The sequence below is a fragment of the Nycticebus coucang genome, chromosome 13 (assembly GCF_027406575.1).
Source record: "Nycticebus coucang isolate mNycCou1 chromosome 13, mNycCou1.pri, whole genome shotgun sequence".
Lineage (NCBI taxonomy): Eukaryota > Metazoa > Chordata > Mammalia > Primates > Lorisidae > Nycticebus > Nycticebus coucang.
Window position 1 is genome coordinate 47,876,638 of NC_069792.1, and position 17,164 is coordinate 47,893,801.

General features: G+C 39.7%; 1 protein-coding gene across 5 annotated transcripts in view; it reads right to left on the reverse strand.

Moving 5' to 3' along the window:
• The window catches only part of LOC128563680 (nicotinamide phosphoribosyltransferase-like), a 209,398-nt gene extending 197,786 nt beyond the window's left edge, over positions 1-11,612 (reverse strand). For all 5 annotated transcript variants that reach the window (XR_008373856.1, XM_053559111.1, XM_053559110.1 and 2 more), the window contains exon 1: positions 11,496-11,612. Coding sequence is in view for 4 of the 5 variants with exons in the window: in XM_053559111.1 (XP_053415086.1) it covers positions 11,496-11,552 (57 nt within the window). In the remaining variant the exon portion in view is untranslated. The remainder of the gene's footprint in view (positions 1-11,495) is intronic.
• Positions 11,613-17,164: the final 5,552 nt, after the last annotated feature.

Sequence of the window (17,164 nt, forward strand, 5' to 3'; positions counted from 1 at the left end):
TACTGCATTATTTGCCTCCCTGAAAGACTAGAAATACTAATGTCTTAAAGCAATGGTTCTCAACCTTCCCCCAAGGCCGTGGCCCTTTAATACAGCTCCTGCGGGTTGCGACCCACAGTTGAGAACCGCTGTCTTAAAGGTTAAGGTATACGGTGAATCTGGCAATGGTTATGGAAATCTTTGTGGACCAAGTTTAATGGGCGACCACTATGAAAGTAAAACATTTTTTCCTAGTTAGCGCTGACCTCAAGTTTAGAAAAGCCCACGTTTTCTTTGTTTGACCGCACAATCTCAATCTCAGTAAAACTTGGCTCTATCCTAATGAATCTTTGTAGCTTAGCACAAGAGTCTAAGATGACTATATTTCCATTAACAACAGACATCCTCTGTTTCCTTGCCAATGGAAGGATAGTTGCAACTCTATAAAAATAGCCCCTGTTGGTGCATACAAGCAACCCTGGAGGTAAATTTTTAGAGTTAACATGTGATCTGAGAGCTTACCTTTGCTGTGAGTATTCAGAATGCCTTCTCGGAAAACAAATATCATTTAAAATATAAAATTGTCCAGGCTGCTTAGTTAGAAACAAAGTAAAATCTTTTGTGGATAAACTTAAGAGAACTGTTTTAGAATACTGCTAAAGAATCAAAGTTGTCTAGGCAAACTTATAGGTAATTAATCACAAAACATAATTTACTATTATAAACCACCTACTAACACCCAACAAATTTATAGACGAATACAAAGCATGTTTAGATCTATTTGTATGTACATATACACACTGTTTAACTGGGAAATGTTTTAAAAGCAGAATTATAGATTTACAATGATTCTCGTTCTGCTAGTTTACTATCGTCTTCATTTTACTTTCTCCTAAACTGGTCATTTTGAAACTTCAAGAGAAAAATGGGATAACAACATAAATTCAAATCAATCATTATTTTATAAATAGTTCATTCACAAGCACATACTCTGTATCTATTCTGCAGACACTGTTTCAGACGCTGACAGTGAGAAAGTAAAACACAGGGACATGGTCCCTATTCTCATGGGGCTAATGAGAGCTAAAGGAGAGAGAAAAACAATACATAAGCAAAACAATTTCACACCCGGATGAGGATGCTATAAAAAATTAAGAAAAGGCCAGGTATGGTGGCTCACGCCTGTATTCCTAGCATTCTGGGAGGCTGAGGCAGGAGGATTGCTTGAGCAATCCTCAATGATGGGCAAGAGGGAGCCTGGGAGACCACTTAAAATAGGGGACTAGGAAGTCTCCCTGAGATAGTGATATGTGAGCAGAACCTAAATGACCAAGAGACAAGAAATGCTGTCATAAGGGGCAGAAGTTAAGGCCAGTCTGGTTGGTGCTCAAACTATGGGGGTGGGATGGAGTGGTACGTGGTAAGGTGAGAGGTAGGCAGGGATAAGATCCTGGAAGGCTTACAGGCTACCACAAGGAGCTTGGATTTTATATGAAGTGCACTGGGAAGCCATCATGCTTTAAGCTGGGGTGAATAAGATCTGACTTACATTTTTAAAAGATCAGCCTGGTGGTGGGTCGAGAATGGATTATAGGGTGACTAGTGTGGAAGCAGGAGTTAAGAGGCTACTGCCAAAGATCAGGTAAGATGAGAGAAATGCCCAGTATTTTTGGAGGCAAAGGAGAACGAGTCTGATCAACTGGATGTGAGTGATAATGATGAGGAAGAATTAAGAACGGCTTCATTAATGGTGCCATTTTGTAAGATGAAATGGTTTTTACTGCTGTGGAAGGAATAAGTAGGAAATTCAAGAGCTCAGTTTCTTTTTTTTTTTTTTATTGTTGGGGATTCATTGAGAGTACACAGAAGCAGGTTACACCGATTGGTTTTGTTAGCTAAGGACCCTCTTATATTTGTCTCTCCCCCCAAAGGTGAACCCTATCCCTTGACCCTCCATGCCCCCCCTCCTTCCCTTTAGAGCTCAGTTTTAAATGTTAAGTACTAACAAAAAGTTGCCAATATTCAAAATTAAAGTGAAGTACAAAAAGGATGCTCTTAAATCACATTCAGGTTTTAGCACTATTTTGACTTCTATCACCGGAGAAAATGGTTCTATAATAAATGTAAGATCATCATTAGATGTGGTCAAAACAGAAAGTATCTGATTACATCCCAGCAAACCTTACCATTGAAAATGTTTTCTAAATGGGCATGGTTTTCTTGCTGCCTAAACACAAATGCACGTGTGGTAAAGAACGTAAGCACACAGAAAAATGTAGTTCTTTGAATAGAATGTAATTTCCCAGTTATGAAATTTACTTCACAAAGATACGTTTCTAAAAATTATTACATACTATATAATAATAACTGATCTTATTTTAATGCCTACAACACAAGATTCTAGCCTTAAGTTTATAACAAGGGACAGCTTTTTCCATTACACAGAGCTGGCCAAGCAAAGGCATCAGAAAACTATTCCTAATGCTAAATACCCTTGTTCTACGTATGAGAGTTTAAAAAAAGAATGTATAAGATATATTTAAGTTGAATAGAATCTTTCTGAAGAGTAAAGTCTAGTTTTCTATAGACACCCCATAGGGTTGATAGGATGTCTTTCCAAGATAGAAAGAAATGCTAACAATGGGATCACATGACCAAAGGCAGCTACTACTAACCCATTTTTTCAGTTACTTTTTTTTTTCTTTTCTTCTTTTTTTGAGACAGAGTCTCACTTTGGCACTCTAGGTCCCTGGGTAGAGTGCTGTGGCATCGTAGCTCACAGCAACCTCAAACTCTTGGGCTCAAGCTTCTTGCTTCAGCCTCCCAAGTAGCTCGGACTACAGGTACCTGCTAAAACACCTGGCTATTTTTTAGAGATGAGGTGTCCCTCTTGCTCAGGCTGGTCTCAAACTAGTGAGCCCAAGCAATCTACCCACCTAGGCCTCCCACAGTGCTAGCATTACAGGTGTGAACCACCACACCTGGCCTATACTTTCTTTTTAACTGCTAAGAAATAATCACAAACCAATATTAAAAAAAATAAGATGTATGTAAAAGTATAGGATCACATATGCAAGGTTACATAGCAAGTTATGTTATCTATAATACCTAAGGGCAATCAGAAAAGGATTCACTCAGCCCTACATTAGGTAAGACTTTCTGCCACTTCAAAGCTAGATTTGTACTAGAAACACAAAAATTATAAACTATTCTTTCTTCTTTTTAGTATTATCGAAGATTTCTCAAACCCTAGAAAATCCATCTGTTGTCCCAGAAAATTATACATTGTTATTTGGCTTTGAAGCTATAATCATTCATAAATATGGTTTAGATCTCTGGGGAAGACAGATGGCTAACAAACATGAAAAAATGCTCATCATCCCAAATCATCACAGAAATGCTATCCTGAGCTATTACCTAACCCCCATTGAGTATAGCCCTTGTCCCAAAGTCCCAAAGTTGCAGATGTTGGCGTGACATGGAGAGAGAGGAACACTTTTACACTGTTGGTGGGACTGCAAACTAACACAGCCTCTTTAGAAAGAAGCACGGAGAATCCTCAAAGAACTCAAATTAGACCTTCCATTTGATCCTGCAATTCCATTACTACCCTGTTTCCCCGAAAATAAGACATCCTCCGAAAATAAGACCTACTCACAGGAAAGATAAGACGTCCCCTGAAAATAAGACCTAGCGCATCTTTGGGAGCACACCTTAATATAAGACACTGTCTTATTTTCAGGGAAACAGAGTATGCATCTACCCAGAGGAAAAAATCATTCTCTTATAAAGACATTTGCACTATATTACTTATTTCAGCTCAATTTATAGTCCCCAAGATGCAGAACCAACCCATATGCCCATCAACCCAGGAATGGATTAACAAACTGTGGTATATGTATACCATGAAATACTATTCAGCCATAAAAAGATAGAGACTTTACATCTTTTGTATTAACCTGGATGGAACTGAAATACATTCTCCTCAATAAAGTATCACAAGAATGGAAAACCAAATATCTAATGTACTCAATACTACCATGAAGCTAGTAGACAATCTAATACATGCCGGCATAAGAGAAAACCCAATTCAGTTCAGATGAGGGGGGAGGGGAAGCAGGGAGGGCATTGGTGTGCTCCCACTTAATGAGCACAATGTTAAGGGTACATGGCACACCTTTGGATGCCAGACACAATTACAAGAGGGGCTCTACTTAAAAACTGCAAATATTGTAACCTAGTTGTTTGTATCCTCACATTAATGTGAAATTAAAAAGAAAAGAGAAAGAAAAATATATGGTTTAGGAATTTTTGATTATTTTGGGGAGTGTAAGAGATTGCAAAACCATCTACAATCATATTGCCTCTTCCTTCAAACCTCCTGGCATTTAGTTTCTAAAAACTTGCACCTCTTTTGCCATACCTTCAAGCCAGATGACATTAACTTATAATGAGAATACCATCTTAATTACTGACCTAAATTAATCTTCCTATGAAGTATATTCATGATTTATAAGATTTAATTTCTGTTGTCCGAGTTTTTCCTATAATTTATAATACAAAACTTGACTGGAAAATTGAAGTATATGAAAAATGTCACATATATCTTTAAAGATGTATCAAAAGAATTCATAGATAGTGTCTGGGTACAAATTCCTCACAAGGATCAGGCTGTCTTGGGAGCCACTACAATTACACCTGAATGTCTGTACAGAAACTGTGAAAGATGTGCAACTATGACAAACATGAACAGCTTAGGGGAAAACATTGGGAATCTACAGCCTGAGGCAAAACTAACATGACCATCTGATGATTCTCATCTATTTCTAAATCTTTCCTTCAAAAAAAGCCCAAGCGTCTAAGATTTGTTATTCTGCCACTGAAGCAAAATTTTCTTTTTTAACAAAGCTGCCTTAAATGACTAATCATCTTATATAAAGCTCTTTGAAACTTTAAAAAAAAAAATCAACTTTCTTCCATGCTATAATTTTAAGAGACTATTCATCTTTGTCTTCTTTTATATACCCAATAGGTCTCCAATATTGATTAAATGGATGGTTGAAAATATGCTGAGTTCTCAATAACAAGCTTAAAAATTTACACTGGACAGCACACTCCATAACTACTACATATATAATGTGGTTTCAATTATAAATCGTTTACAGCATACTTTTGTGCACTATATGTCTTTTACAATTATAGCGTAATTGGCATCTTCCATTTAATATGTTATAGGCAGAATGTTCAAAAGTGTTATTTTGTACTTCTCATCAGCCCACGGAACTTACTCCAAAATCGATCACATCTTAGGTCACAAGTCTAACCTTAGTGAATTTAAAGGAATAGAAATTATTCCATGCATCTTCTCGGACCACCATGGAATAAAACTTGAGCTGAGTAACAACAGGAATCTGAATGCTCATACAAAAACATGGAAGTTAAATAACCTTATGCTGCATGATAGCTGGGTCAGAGATGAGATTAAGAAGGAAATTGCCAAATTTTTGGAACAAAACGATAATGAAGACAAGAACTATCAGAACCTCTGGGACACCGAAAGGCAGTTCTAAGAGAGAAATTTATAGCACTGCAAGTCTTCCACAAGAGAACGGAAAGAGAGGAAGTTAACAATTTAATGGGACATCTCAAGCAACTGGAAATGGAAGAACACTCCAACCCCAAACCCAATAGAAGAAAAGAAATAACCAAAATCAGAGCAGAACAAAATGAAATTGAAAACAAAAGAATAATACAACAAATCAATAAATCAAAAAGCTGGTTTTTTGAAAAGGTCAACAAAATAGATAAACCTTTGGCCAACCTAATCAAGAAAAAAGAGTAAAATCTCTAATCTCATCAATCAGAAATGACAAAGACGAAATAACAACAGACTCCTCAGAAATCCAAAAAATCCTTAATGAATATTACAAGAAACTTTACTCTCAGAAATATGAAAAACTGAAGGAAATTGACCGATACTTGGAAGCACGTCACCTTCCAAGACTTAACCAAAATCAAATGGAAATGTTGAACAGGCCAATATCAAGTTCGGAAATAACATCAACCATACAAAACCTCCCCAAAAAGAAAAACCTGGGACCAGATGGTTTCACATCAGAATTCTACCAAACCTTTAAAGAGGAATTAGTACCTACATTACTCAACCTGTTCCAAAAGGTAGAAAAAGAAGGAAAACTACCCAACATGTTCTATGAAGCAAACATCACCCTGAGCCCCAAACCAGGAAAAGACCCAACAAGAAAAGAAAATTATAGACCAATATCACTAATGAATATAGATACAAAAATATTCAACAAGATCCTAACAAACAGAATCCAGCAACACATCAAACAAATTATACATCATGACCAAGTCGGTTTTATCCCAGGGTCTCAAGGCTGGTTCAATATAAGTAAATCTATAAATGTAATTCAGCACATAAACAAAGTAAAAAACAAAGACCATATGATTCTCTCAATCGATACAGAAAAAGCTTTTGATAACATCCAACATCCCTTCATGATCAGAACACTTAAGAAAATTGGTATAGAAGGGACATTTCTTAAACTGATAGAGGCCATCTATAGTAAACCCACAGCCAATATCATATTGAACGGAGTTAAATTGGAATCATTTCCACTCAGATCAGGAACCAGACAAGGCTGCCCATTGTCTCCATTGCTTTTTAACACTGTAATGGAAGTTTTAGCCATCGCGATTAGGGAAGAAAAGGCGATCAAGGGTATCTACATAGGGTCAGAAGAGATCAAACTTTGGGTCCTCGCAGATGATATGACTGTATATCTGGAAAACACTAGGGACTCTACTACAAAACTCTTAGAAGTGATCAAGGAATACAGCAGCGTCTCAGGTTAGAAAATCAACATCCATCGGTAGGCTTTATATATACTAACAATAGTCAAGTTGAAAAAACAATTAAGGACTCTATCCCATTCACAGTAGTGCCAAAGAAGATTTGGGAGTTTATCTAACAAAGGACGTGAAAGATCTATATAAAGAGAACTATGAAACTCTAAGAAAAGAGATAGCTGAGAATGTTAACAAATGGAAAAACATACCATGCTCATGGCTGGGAAGAATCAACATTGTTAAAATGTCCATACTACCCAAAGCAATATATAATTTCAACGCAATCCCCATTAAAGCTCCACTGTCATACTTTAAAGATCTTGAAAAAACAATACTTCATTTTATATGGAATCAGAAAAAACCTCGAATAGCCAAGGCATTACTCAAAAATAAAAACAAAGTAGGAAGAATCACGCTACCAGACATCAGACTATACTACAAATCGATAGTGATCAAAACAGCATGGTACTGGCACAAAAACAGAGAAGTAGATGTCTGGAACAGAATAGAGAACCAAGAGATGAATCCAGCTACTTTCTGTTATTTAATCTTTGGCAAGCCAATTAAAAACATTCAATGGGGAAAAGATTCCCTATTTAACAAATGGTTCTGGGTGAACTGGCTGGCAACCAGTAGAAAACTGAAACTGGACCCACACCTTTCACCATTAACCAAAAATAGACTCTCACTGGATTAAAGATTTAAACTTAAGACATGAAACTATAAAAATACTAGAAGAGAGTGCAGGGAAAACCCTTGAAGAAATTGGGTTGGGCGAGTTTTTTATGAGGAAGACCCCCCGGGCAATTGAAGGAGCTTCAAAAATACACTATTGGGACTTGATCAAACTAAAAAGCTTCTGCACAGCCAAGAACACAGTAAGTAAAGCAAGCAAACAGCCCTCAGAATGGGAGAAGATATTTGCAGGTTATGTCTCTGACAAAGGTTTAATAACTAGAATCCACAGAGAACTCAAGCGCATTAGCAAGAAAAAAACAAGGGATCCCATTGCAGGCTGGGCAAGGGACTTGAAGAGAAACTTCTCTGAAGAAGACAGGCGCGCGGGTCTTCAGACACATGAAAAAATGCTCATCATCTTTAATCATCAGAGAAATGCATATCAAAACTACTTTGAGATACCATCTAACTCCAGTGAGACTAGCCTATATCACAAAATCCCAAGACCAGAGATGTTGGCATGGATGTGGAGAAAAGGGAACACTTTTGCACTGCTGGTGGGAGTGCAAATTAATACATTCCTTTTAGAAAGATATATGGAGAACACTTAGAGATCTAAAAATAGACCTGCCATTCAATCCTGTAATTCCTCTACTGGGCATATACCCAGAAGACCAAAAATCAAATCATAACAAAGATATTTGTACCAGAATGTTTATTGCAGCCCTATTCATAATTGCTAAGTCATGGAAAAAGCCCAAATGCCCATGGATCCACGAATGGATTAATAAATTGTGGTATATGTACATCATAGAATACTATGCAGCCTTAAAGAAAGATGGAGACTTTACCTCTTTCATGTTTACATGGATGGAGCTGGAACATATTCTTCTTAGTAAAGTGTCTCAAGAATGGAAGAAAAAGTACCAAATGTACTCATCCCTACTATGAAACTAATTTAGGACCTTCACATGAAAGCTATAACCCAGTTACAACCTAAGAATAGGGGGAAAGGGTGGGGAGGGAGGGGGGAGATGGAAAGAGGGAGGGGTATTGATAGGATTACACCTGCGGTGCATCTTACAAGGGTATATGTGAAACTTAGTAAATGTGGAATGTAATTGTCTTAGCAAAATAACTAAGAAAATGCCAGGAAGGCTATGTTAACTAGTGTGATGAAAATGTGTCAAACGGTCTGTGAACCAAGTGTATGGTGCCCCATGATCATATTAATGTATACAGCTATGATTTAATAAAAAAAAGTGTTATTTTGTCTCTGCTATAGTTTATTATGAACAATATCTACACAGAAGGTAAAGAACAGAAAAGCATCTTTTAATGTTATTTGGAAAGGAATCATATGCGTCTTTCCCTAGCAGGCTTAGCACAATGTAATACAACCGAGTATATAATTCTGCTTTAAGTTATTTTGAAAATATAAATGATTAACACATAAGGTTAAACATTCTCTGTATTTGTAACAAGAACCCAGGATGAATAATGAAGAACCATTCTGCCTATGTTATTAAGTCCTACCTATTAGGTACAGTAAAGTATGAAGTGACAGAAATGCATGTATGTTTCAAATGCTCCTTCTTTAGTCCAAATTCTTCTGGACTCTCCTGAAGGGGATACAAGTAAAAACAAAATTACCACATGTTGTCATGTGCTTGGCCACCACATCACCTACTTGCAAAAGTTCTTTTTGTAGTACTTAATCAATCAATTATTCTTCCTTCAGTTTCAGAAAGAAGAAATCAACAGTATTTACCTCTCTTCATCAACATATCTAAAACTGTTAGTTTTCAATTTTAATTGGCCAACAGTTTATAAGCACTGATATGTAATAACATTCTTTTGTCATTTCTAAATAAAAGTTTCATTATTTCTAACCTCAAGATTATCATTTTTCTCTCTTCTTAGCTTAAGAAGCTAAAAAAACAAAAATGGAAAATAGGCCATAAGGCCCACTAAAAATGTAAGGAAAATGAAACTTAAAGATAAATGTGACTATGTAATACACAATCTATTTTAGTGTACTGCTATAAGCCATTGGTATCAAATGTATCAACCTGATTGAATCCTCTTGAGGGGATTTTTTGGGGAAAAAATGAAAAATCTTTTAAGATGAAAATTCTGACAATGTTTCATGTTAGAAAGGGCATGAAATATAGCTTCCTGACTTGAAAAGAACAAGAATAACCTTTATTAAATGGGTGCAAATTCTAATAGCGCATTTAAGTATGCCTCGCTGGGAGATTAGAATTCTTTAAGGTAATTCACCATTCTAATTTACAGCAGCTCAGAAAACTGATGTTAAAGCAACTGATGTGCAGTTGTTAGAGGAATTGCAAATTAAAGTTGTACTACTTTTTGTTCTTAAAATTTAAACTAATCAATCTCCATTTCCATTTCCATTTACAATTAAATCATTTCATAAGCTAATACTAAAATAACCTTTAAATTACTAAAGATTTAAGAAAAAAATTCTATAAAACTATGAACGAGACCATTCTAAAAATCACTATTAAAGATAATGAAAACACTGATTTAGCTAGGATAACACAAGAGGAGGTTTTAAGGTCAAGTAAAGGACCATAATTAAGGGTACCATCAAGTATACTTTATAATATGATCAAGGACCATACTTGACAGTATTAGATTTTTCAGTACTGTAGATTTCTACTTTAAAATTCCATTTTACAGTTAAAAGACTACTTGCTGATGAATCTTAGCTCAATTTAAATAATCCATCTAAGTATCACAGAATCTTAAGCTAACATGAAAGAAATAGATAAAATAGAACTTAAAAATTTGATTCTGTAAAATACTTTTTCAGACTATATAAAGAGGTTAAAACAAACAAACAAAAAAGCAAAGACCCAAAACATGATAGTACTTACTATGTTTTATCACTAGATTCCAAACCACCATATTGCTCAAGTAAAAATTTTGTGCCAAGTGGGGTTTTTGGTCTTACATCTATTTTGAATGTCTTGACCACCAAAACTTAACAAAGTATAGCCCAGTTTACTTTATATAATTTGTAACTAGGAGAAAAAACATTTGCCAGTTTTTTCTCTAATCATTCTTCTCTTTACAAATGAGAGTTTCAAATAAAATTAATGTGGAAACTACACAAACAAGTGTTCAATAGGCACATTAACGCAATGCTGTGCCATTTCCCCCTCTACAAGTTTTCCAGGTTTATAACTACAGTTCCTATAATTTCTCGTGTTTCACTTTCCTTTTCACGGAAATCACGTAGTGACCCTAAGGGACTTGGAGCGGACTGGCCTCTGCAACAAGGGTAAGGAGCGTGAGTGATCGCTAGGTGCAAAGGAGTTTGTCACCGAGCCCAGTGGAGTAGGACCAGAGAACCCAGCACCGCTACCGGGGGCAAACAGGCGTCCTCCACCGGGGCCGCAGGCAGAGGAATACTGCTGTTCTGGCGCCCCGACCAGGACTTCACCCACCTCTTCCTCTGGAAGGGACGTACTTGCCCGCAAGGGGCGAGCCCTTCGGACTCAGCTCTGCAGGGAAAACCCCGCTCCCTCTCTCCACCACCGTGCCCCACCGGCCGTTACTTAACTGATCCGATCTTCCAGCCATGGATTCACTGATCGGACCCAGACCCGGGCCAAGAGGCCACGCTTAAGGCGAGGGCGTGAGCTCTGCCCGCAAAGCCCCGAGCCCGAAGCCTCAAGCCCCGAAGCCGGGTCCTCGCGCCTTGGCCCCCAGCCGCGCCCCTGCAGCCGCCCAACCCGGCCCCGCCTCCTGCCGTCCATCCCTCCATCCCTCCTCCACCCACCTCCTCCCCACTGCTGCGCCAGCTTCACCTGCCCCATCCCACCGCCGCCACCGCCCGCCCGCGCCTTCCCCTGGGGCCACCCCGCACCAGGACCCCAGACCCCGCCGTCCCCAGCGCACCCCCCTCCTCCGTCACCAGCTCCCCCCCCGAGCTCTACCTTGTAGGAGTCCGTGGCCAGGAGGATGTTGAACTCGACTTCTGCCGCAGCATTCATCTCGGGCCGGAGTGCAGGGGCCGCGCGCCTCGAACTCCCCAGCGCGGCTGAGAGGAAGGAGAAAAAGGGGCTTCACCGCGCTCCGTTGCTTAAGTCACCGCTCGGTCGGAGGAGGTGGGGCGAGGAGGGCACAATTGAGCAGGGGGAGGGGTCAAGGGAGGGCGGGCCCGGGAACCGTGACGCGGTGCGGGCGGTGGCGGAGGAGGCGGCCGCTCGCGTCCTCGCGTGCTCGCGTGCTCACAGATCAGGAGCTCTGGCGGCCTCCCCACCTTGGCTCCCCCGCCCTTACCCCTTAAACTGGCGGGACGCGAAGGGGCGGGGCGCGGCTGCGCGTGCGCAGGGGGTGGGGCCGGGAGGACGTGAGGCACGCGCTCTCTCTGGCCGATGCCAACTCCAGGCGCTGGAGGCTGCGGGGCCGCCCCGCCGCGTGACCCCGAGCCCGCCTGGGTTTCGTTTCCCGGCCCCGCGCGCAGGGGCGGGGTCTGGGGGGCGTTCCCATATTCGCCCCTCCCGGGAGGAGCCGGTTCGCCGGCCCCGCCCGGGACCTTTCTGTCCTACCCAGTCCTGGCCATTTTTCTGAGTCCTCCTAAGTCACGCCACTCGGCTGGGGGCCGAGGAGCCTCCCACTGCCCAGCTCCGGGTGGGTCAGAGCGCAGTTACTCACTTTTGTCTCCATCCCTCTCGTCCCTCCTGACCCTCCGCACCCGCTCTTTAAAATCCGAGGAGCTGCGGGAATGAGGTCTGAGGGTCCCCTATGGTCTGACACGTCCACTCTACTCTCCTCCGGGCTCTGTGGCAGAGGCTCTTTAATCTCTGAGGGATGTTTTGACTCTCCCGGAGAAAATAGCCTCGTTGAAAAGCGAGGGTTGAATTCCGTCCTCACAGATAAGGAGGGGACAAGACCTAATTGATTCTTAATATTGCCTGAAGCAAAAGGCAACGGGCCAAATCTTTGATAGGGTACGAAACTGACTTTTATCATCGTTACAGTCTTTAAATCCTGGGAAACGAGTTGGCAACCCCCAAATGAAGTGAAATGACTGACGTCTGTTGACTTAACAGATCCTTCCGAGAAAGACTTGCGCAGTTCTCATGCATGGTTGCGTTTTGCATGAAACTAAGATTCCCTTTGTCCCCGTGTTCAATAGCTTTAAAAAAAAAAAAATTACGATTTAGGTTTTATAAGGTACAAATAGCCAGGAAAAGGCAGTTGAATGAAAACCAGTACTGGACCTTTATAGACTGTCCTTCAAGTTACTAGAAGCCTCATTTACCTGGGGGCAGTGGTCGTGGTGGCGGCAGTGGAACTTGTGAATTGACAGATTTATTTCGAGGATGTTGGAAACATGCTGAGACTTCTTCAAATAAGAGCAGCTTTGGTCCAGACTATCTCTTGAAGTCAGTGCATGTTATTGGCAATCGTCACCATCTATAGGTAAGACAGAGGACAAAGATCAAGGAAGTGGGAGATATCCCCAGGTGCTCATCAGTGTAGTAAATACTACTAACGTCTTTAGACTTATTTTCAGCAATAAGGTTAGAAACAAGATGGTTTATTTGTTTTTTGGTTGATTCCTGTGTTTACTGGTGAAAATTATTTTTTAAAACATTTGAATATTTATTTTTAAAATATTTGGGGATATTTTGTTACATTAGTTCAAACAGGACAAATCAAACAAGAAAGATCCTTCCCCACCCCCTCTTAATTTGGTGCTTTTTCTTTTATTCATTTAAAATTTGCACAACCTACATTACTTCCATGACAAATTCTTATATGCTTCCTGGAATCTGTGTATCTATAACTGATCGTTTTTCTGTGCTGTTTTATGCAGTGGGGAAAAGTAGTATTCTGATTACCAAGTGGGCTTCGTTTGTGGTAGTGTTTTTTAAGAAGCTAAATTTGATCTTGCAATCTTTGAGTTGAATTTGCAGTTTTAAAATAAGAAAGTTGTATTATCAGTGCAAGTGAAAAATGTTAATATTGTATTGCCATTGTTTGTTAAATGCAGAAATTAGGCCTATATGTGTATTGACCTCAATCTTCACAGCAATCTCCAGGGGAAAAGATGACAATGAAGTCATGTTACTAAGAGAAAAATCACCATTTGCCTAAAACAGAATTAGGCACATTCTCTGTGTAACTACATGTTTAAACTGGACCAATTTTGAATAAATTTGGAGTTTAGAACTGTGAAATTATTACCAAATACAAAGCTAAGATTTAATTTTGAAATTGCCTCACCTGACAACATAAGAGCTAACATTTAGTATGTTTATCTAGTAGCATGTAAAAGATCTGAAAAACTGTTTCTCATGGTTCATAAGAACATGACAAAAAATAACTAACCCATAGATTTAACTGGGCCCCCCTTGGTTGTTTCAAAGCCCTAGATTATTGTACCATTCCTACCATTAGCTAATAGAGCATAGGGAATTGAAGTCCAGCTCCTTCTCACTGTCCCTTGAAGTGCTATAAAAGACCTGTGCCTCACACATTAAATCAGGTGAAGTGTATGAACTTGGACCATTTCTGCTTCCACACGCCACCACCCCCAGTGCACCCCTCTAGTACACTTTTGTATTTCAATGTTCTGTAAAAACACTGGAAAAGTAGGTGTGGAACTCACCCACTTGCAACCCCTGGCAATGGTCCTTTTCTTCTCCCTTGATTACCTCCTTTATACTTAGTAAGTTGCAACAGTTTCACAAAGACAAATGTAAAAGAAGAGCTTTTGAAAATTCAGAATTTTTTAAAATTCAAATTTCCTAGGTCCAGGGGAGACTTCCCAGAGTTCTGATTTCCTACAAGAAAGCTTCATCTACAGAAAGATATGGGTCTTCATGGATACAATTTTACTTACCAGTGCTGCCCTCCATTCCGTAATGACTCAAACTACTGAGCCGCCACAACCACACAGAGGCACACAGCAAACTTTGTAGTCTTTAAACATACAGAAGTGATAGAGTAATTGTATATATAGTAAGAATGAGTGTGAATATGTAGATTGTCCACATTCCATTGCCAAATGCTCTAGTACCCTCTCTATAATGTCTTTGCAATCTGACTACACTGCTTTCCTAACTGACTATTTGCTGGGCAATGCTGACTTGATCATCTGTCTTCTGCTGAATTCTCCAATCTCACATCCTTTGGGACGTCTTCCCAATCTATCTATGCATGCTGCATGGCAAGTCTCAATTTTCCCCCCTCTTTAGCTTTATTTTTGTTTTCCATTGTTTCCAAGCATAAATTTTTCTAATTCCAGCCAAATAAAATGGAAAATAAAGGTAGAAAGCAAAAATAAAAAGTTTAACTTCATCTTAAAAGTAAGGCAAATGGGCACGTTGTGATGCTCTGTGTGGGACTCTAGTGTTATCATTATAAATTTTACTTAAGACTGATTAGCTCAAATCCATGACTGGGAGAATGAGACTATTGTAGTGTAAAAGAATGTCAATCTTGTGCTTCACTTTTCCTAAGTGAGCTCTGCTTATCAGAGCTCACATTGTTATTAGACACACATTGTTATTTCTAATAATTATGTATTTATTTTTAATGAGTATTAAAACTGTTACTAAAACATAGAACCTGATTTTTCTTGGGCATTGTTACTTAGGATGAAGCTGAAGTAGTCGGGCATTCAGACTCATGATACTTATTTGCCTTTCCCTAACCTGTAAGCTGCTTTCATATCCTCCTCATAAGAACCTGAACATGAAAGGCTGTATACTATATGATTTCATTTATATGAAATTGTAGAGAAGGCAAAGCTATTGTGAAAGAAAGCAGATCAGTCAGTGTTTTTCAGAGGCTGGGGTTAAGGGAAGCAGGTTTACTGCAAAGGGATATGAGGAAATTTGGGGGATAATGTATACGTTTGTCAAAATTTATTGAATTCTATACTTAAAATTGGTGAATTGCATTGTATACATTATATCTCAATAAAATTGAACTTTAAAAGACTGCTTTTCTTGTAATCACTTAAAATATTTTTCTTTCCTCTTCAATTGTTTCCATGTTTATATCCTTTTGTTTCTTTCTTATTTTACATGACTTGGAGATAAGCACCACTTTGTCCTCAGGGAAAGCACAGTTGTTGAAAGTGCTGTATGTTCATAGAATCCCAATAGCAAAAGGAGTTTGAAAATTCCTGCTGTTGAGTAGGAAGCAGGAAAAGGAATCAATGCCAATATGACTCAAATCAAGAGGAATGTATAAACAGTTAGTATATAGATAGTACTGTACAATGAAGCACTAAGGGTCTTTAGAAAGAAATGCGTTATCCTCAGCTCTTTTTCAGAGCAATTATGAAATGACTGGCATCTGGAAGGGTTGGGGGAAAAAGAACAATATAAATAGTTAATTCATTATTCTCGGTAGACTTGATACTGGAATTTTGTCTTCAGTGGGTTCTTGGTAATTCGAAGAATGAATCCACGGACCGCAGATCAGCGGTAAGACAGGATTTACTTACAGAAAAGAATCCAAAAACACCAAAGAGAAAACCTGGTAGAGAAAGAAAACTCAAGTCGGGGGAGAAAAGCTCTCTCCTGGGCTCTTTGTCCAGTGGCATATATAGTCTCATGGGTTCCTTGTAGTTATATGAGGCCTGGAAATGAATGGATACAGTCCTTTCCGTGGGGCAAGATGAATGAATGGACACAGTCCATTCATGGAATTGAGGCCTAGGAAACTTACATGAAATTTACCTAGGCATAGGAAATGGGGGTTCCCTGTTCAGTCTTAAGTGCAAGGGGAAGAAGACACCAAGTCCCCTTCAGGGCCCCGCTGGCTACTAGAGCCTCTGGTGGAGGTGGGATGGGCTGGGTGGCTACCTACCCTCCAGCCAGCTGGTTCCTCTGCTGGCTACCCAGCACCAACTCACCAGGGCTGAGGTGGCAGGCCCTCCAGCTCAGCTTGGCTGAGCTGGCTGGGGTGCCACCTGTCCTGTATCAGACTCAATATTTGATAGTGAGATCACCATACAGCTGCAGGTGGATATAACCCTTGACTCCAGAGACAATGTTGAAAGAACAATTAAGGTCTTGATAAAGATCAATTAGCTCCAACCAGTTTCCACACCTTGGACTTTTTTAGACCAAGAACTGGTTGAACTGTGAAACCTTTAGACTGTAGCATTGCATTTCTTGATCGGTATATCTGCCTTTCTAGGTCATGTCTTTCCTCCAAATACAACTAAGCTTAGCTCTCAAGATGTTTGTCTCTTGCCCAGAATTTGCCCATCTGACTTCACTTTCTTCCTTATGACCTAGCCTACACCCTATTCCTTCATATTATCAGCAGCATCTCTGGCTCCAGCCCTCCAGTCTTTCTTGCTCTTAGAATAACCAGGATACGGAACAGCGATAGGGAACCTCACACAGCCATGGGTTTGGCATCCAAAGGAACACATGCCATGATGCCCGACAATCCTTTCATTCCCCCCATTCAGCTTGCTTTCCCTTTTGCTCAGTAGTTATTTGAAATAGTTACCTCCCTCCTGAAACTTCTTACCTCCAAACAGCTCCTTCTCTCTCGGCAGAAGATGTTGCTTATGCCAGTAAGAAAAATCAAGGCCATCAAGTGGGCACTATAATATCTATGAGAAAAG